The sequence below is a fragment of the Morus notabilis genome, unplaced genomic scaffold (assembly GCF_000414095.1).
Source record: "Morus notabilis unplaced genomic scaffold, ASM41409v2 Scaffold844, whole genome shotgun sequence".
Classification (NCBI taxonomy): Eukaryota; Viridiplantae; Streptophyta; class Magnoliopsida; order Rosales; family Moraceae; genus Morus; species Morus notabilis.
Genome location: NW_010361197.1, coordinates 24248 through 29204, shown reverse-complemented (window position 1 = coordinate 29204; position 4957 = coordinate 24248). Strand labels below are relative to the sequence as shown.

Below are 4957 nucleotides of genomic sequence, written 5' to 3'. Positions count from 1 at the left end.
CTTAAATAAATTATACTTACTAAATCATAGTTCGTTAACCATGTCTATAAAATTAGTGACTTTATTTAATAAATTAGTAGTGAGGTAAATATTTTACGGTTAAATTTAATCAAAATAGCATTAAAAAATATGTAGAACAGTCGAAAAAAAAAGTGAGAGTGGAATGGATTGAAGCTGTTGGGACCTTGTTCACTTCGCGGATTCGAGTTTTTAATTCGAGTTGAGATGTGACATTTTGTAAAAAATTTTTACTATAACAAAAAAAATTAGATGTGATATTTTTTAAGATCTTTTTACTGTAAAGATCTAAAATTAAAAATTTAAATCAATAAAATGAACGAGTCATAAAAGACGTAAAGGAGAAGGGATTAGCAAATAACCATTCAAAATAGTTGCTTATCTATGAAATTTTCTTTTTTGGAAATTTTCTTTTTTGTGCTTTTCTACGGCAACGGTCATTTCCGAGCGTATGGGGACGCGGCGATAAGGCCTAAAAGGGTATCAAAAAGGAAGGTGAAACGGATAAACATGCGTCTAGTACGAGACTAGCGTCGAGTTTGAGCTTGGCATGAAGCTCAAGTAAGCCGAGCTGAGTCTGACTAGAAATTTAGAGAGAGAGAGAGACGACACTAATATCTATCGCTTGCTTCCCATTTTTCATCTTCTTTGCTTGTTTGATAGTGCTTCGATTTGACTCCTTTTAAAAAAAAAGAAGAAGATCCGTATGTGTCGTTTATGCGTATTTGTGTAGCTAAAACAGCGTGTGGGCGTCATGCGGTTTGGGTCATGATCTGCCCCATTCTCGCCCAACCCAAATCCTCTTTCTAAATTTATTCTTCTTCTGATTTTCCATAATTTAAGCCTTTTCCTTTCTGTTTCTTTTTTGGGTTTTCTTTGTTTGGTTTTGTTTTGGTCTTTATATTTTAGTTTCTCTCTCTCTTTGCCATGGGGTATATCGTTCAGGTTTTCTGATCACGACGACATGAGGAATCTGAAATCTGTTGCCCTTTTAAGATCTGACCTGTTTTGACAAGGATATATATATATATATATATATACACATATATAAATATATGTATAGATGATACTTGTTTTTTGCTTCAGGATCTTCTAGCTCATTCATGTTGGTCCTCACTTATTGAGGTTAGTCTCTCTCTCTCTCTCGCTCGTTTTTGTTTATTTGAATTTTTGTTTGACAATTTTTGTATTGGAGGGTGAAGCTTTGTTTTGGGAAAGATTGGCTTTGCTTGGTTTGTTTGAAGGAATCTTTTACTTGAATCAGAGTGAAAGCTTGATTCTTTGGCTCAATTAAAAATGGAAAATCAAAGGGGTTGAACTGTGGAAGTTTAATGACTAGCCTAAATTATGTGTGAACTGAATTTTGAGAGGTTTAGGTTTTGGGTACTAAAGTTTTTGAAAGATTAGGAATAGATATGGTGGGGAAAAGAGGAAAAGAGGGGGGGAGGAAAGTGGGGAATTTAACTATTTAAAAAGGGGAAGAAAAAGTGAAGAGAATATAGCCTTAACCTCACAGGAAAGATTAAAACCCAGAAGAAGAATTAGCAAGTAAGGATTGATTCTAAAGTCTCAGAACCCTTGGTATTATAAAACTTGTATTTTTAACAGACACACCCAAAAACCATGTTGCCTCTTCATTTTTGTATAATAATACCTCATTGCTTTGGCTATGTCATTTGAAGTTTTAGTAATTTCGATTATGTTGCGGTGATCTGTGTAGCAAAAATGGCAACTTTGGTTGAGCCTCCTAATGGAACTAGGCAAAGAGGAAAGCATTACTACTCAATGTGGCAAACTTTGTTTGAGATTGACACCAAGTATGTTCCCATCAAGCCCATAGGGAGAGGAGCGTACGGCGTGGTGTGCTCATCCATTAATAGGGAGACCAATGAGAAAGTCGCGATCAAGAAGATCAATAACGTGTTTGAGAACCGCATCGACGCCTTGAGGACTCTGAGGGAGCTTAAGCTTCTTAGGCATATCCGGCACGAGAATGTGATTGCTCTAAAAGATGTTATGATGCCTATTCACAGAGAAACTTTCAAGGATGTTTATCTCGTTTACGAGCTCATGGATACCGATCTCCATCAAATTATTAAGTCTTCACAGCCCCTTTCCAATGACCATTGCAAATATTTCTTATTTCAGGTATTAGATTAATGTTATTTCAAAGGCTCTACTCTCTTGTAATTGTGCTTTCGTTGTTGCTGATTCACATTTTTCATGTTGCAGTTGCTTCGTGGACTCAAATATCTTCATTCAGCGAACATTCTTCACCGTGATTTGAAGCCCGGAAACCTCCTTGTCAATGCTAATTGTGACCTGAAGATATGCGATTTTGGTCTGGCGAGAACGAGCAGAGGAAATGGCCAATTCATGACTGAATATGTCGTCACTCGCTGGTACCGCGCACCAGAGCTACTCCTCTGCTGTGACAACTATGGAACATCCATTGACGTCTGGTCTGTAGGATGCATATTCGCTGAAATCCTTGGTCGAAAACCAATCTTCCCAGGAACCGAATGCCTCAACCAACTAAAGCTGATAATCAACGTTCTCGGCAGCCAAAGTGAAGCTGATCTCGAGTTCATTGACAATCCAAAGGCGAGGAAGTTCATAAAATCCTTGCCTTACTCTAGGGGAATGCATTTTACGGGCCTTTATCCCCACGCCGATCCGTTGGCTATAGATTTGTTGCAAAGGATGCTTGTGTTTGATCCAACTAAGAGAACCACTGTCACTGAAGCACTCCAACACCCTTACATGGCGGGGCTTTATGATCCGAGATGCAATCCTCTGGCCCAGGTTCCAATCAGTCTCGACATAGATGAGAATTTGGGTGAACATATGATAAGGGAGATGATGTGGAGCGAAATGCTGCATTACCATCCTGAAGCTGATTCTGCAAATACATGAGTAATATCAATATCCTCCCCAATAAGGTTTTTTCTTGAGTTGTTGTAGCTTTTTGAATTAGCAGGTATTGTTTTTTCCTCTTTAAGTACTTGCTCTGCTATGTTTTGAGCAATCTGCAGTTGAACACCATGATTCTAGTTTCTATTCCTAAAGATTTTGTTTCTTAAACATCTGTTTTAGTAGCATAACATCGCATCTTGTTTCGGAAGTAGATGTAGTGGTGTTCAATAAATTCTCCAATAGTATCCCATATTTTATGCACCATTTAATTTAAATCATATAGTCAATGGAGTACTATGTATGATGAGGCTCCAAAAACTTTGTAACGTATGGCGGGAATTGTTTTTGTTGTTCGAATACTTTTTCTGGTTTTGACCGGATTTAAAGGTCCGAAATAGACCTAAAAGGAGGCTCATTTAGGACTCGTTTACTTCACTGATTTGAGTTTTTAATTCGACTTGAAATGTGACTTTATGTGAGAGCTTTTTATTGTAGTAAAAAAGTTACACGTGACTGTTTTTGAGAGTTTTTTATGGTAGTAAAACTCGAATTCTAAACTTAAATCGGTGAAATAAATAGGGTCTTAAGTATTTGAGAAAAAAATTATATGCATCCATCCACCACTAGTCCCTATTTCAGTTCGTTATTGTTTCAATGTCTTTCCCTGTAGAAATTTTTTTCTAATTTTATTTATGTTATTTTATTCTTACAAGAGAAATGCCAAAGATACCAAGTGTTGACGGTAGAATTTCATCAATAAGATTACGTCAGATTACCACTCAGTGGTCAGTCAGATTACCGGCTAAAACTAGTTATATTATCGGGAAAGTGTAACCGATTGTGCTTGTATTCAATGTATTTTGAAGACGTATGGATTTGCCGTTAAAACGAAAAGAACAAACGAGGGTATAGTGGTTCACTCTATAATGAAAGAGCTACATCCACTTGTTATTGTATTTTCCTTTCTTTCTTCCTTCAAAGGTTACAGAATCTGCCCAAAAAAGCCTTATCTTTCTCTGGGGTCTTGTCCCATTTATATCTCACAGATTACATATGAGTACATTTGGGGCAGATTATGACAGGGGGTCCTCTGATGGTTTTTCTCGAATGGCCTATTATCTTGCATGCCTAGACCGTAGCCTCTCTGCACATTTTAGAATGTTAACTCACCCACTTCGTCCACTATTACGGCTATACGGATCTTCCATGATTTTCATTGGTCCATTCTAGGTGCTTTATGGGTAGGTAATCATTCTTTGTGCTACTGACATTCTCTAAACCAAGAAGTAATCTAGGGATTTTCCCCCTGTCACCTCAGAGGTTATTCTTGGGATGTGGATCCGAGCTTAAGCGTCCTGCCCTCTGCGTCTAAATTATATTTCACAAGCCAGGGCCTACGCCCCGGTCGATCCCCTCATAGTACCTCTAGTCATGCATGCCTCGACTGTTGTAGGGTCGGCGGTTGCATGAATTCTCATACGATCGGCCTTTTCACCGAATGGCAGAGGGGAAAATGAGCTTTAGACGTCGACTACTATCTAATGTGGTGGGTTAGGGCCACGTGGAGCATGGTCGTCATCCGACGTGTCAAAGCATATTTTTCCACGCAAGAGTTGCCCCCAAGGTTGAGGCTTTTCTTTGGACTGCCTCGAGCTTTAACTAGGCTGGGATTTACTTTGGCCTCTCCGTTTGCTTCGGGCGTGGGAGCCTAACTCCAAGCCTCCCCTGTAATGATGGTTCTGGCGCTTTGGAGCCCTTCTAGAAGTGCAAACGTCGTCTCAATTTGGTCACTATGTTGACGTGGGCTTCTGTTTAAACGGGTAAATCTGTGCCGTTGGATCGTGTCCTTCCAGTTTCTCGCTCTCCCTCTAACTGTTGGATTGAGTCCATACATCTTTGTCGTTGGATGTATAGTTACTTCATCGGACGGCTAGGAGTCGAGAGATTTTCGTTACTATAAAAATCTCCCTGTGCTCGTTCAAATCATCTTGAAATTAGGTCGACACTCTGCCAAAAATTCCCC

The 4957-nt window shown here is 39.0% G+C and overlaps 1 protein-coding gene across 1 annotated transcript; it reads left to right on the top strand.

Moving 5' to 3' along the window:
* The first annotated feature begins 895 nt into the window (after positions 1-895).
* Positions 896-3338, top strand: LOC21387151 (mitogen-activated protein kinase 7). The gene is made up of 3 exons (XM_010098723.2): positions 896-1143; positions 1739-2166; positions 2251-3338. Exons 2-3 carry the CDS (start codon positions 1744-1746, stop codon positions 2932-2934), a joined length of 1107 nt encoding a protein of 368 aa, XP_010097025.1. The 5' UTR covers positions 896-1143; positions 1739-1743; the 3' UTR covers positions 2935-3338.
* Positions 3339-4957: the final 1619 nt, after the last annotated feature.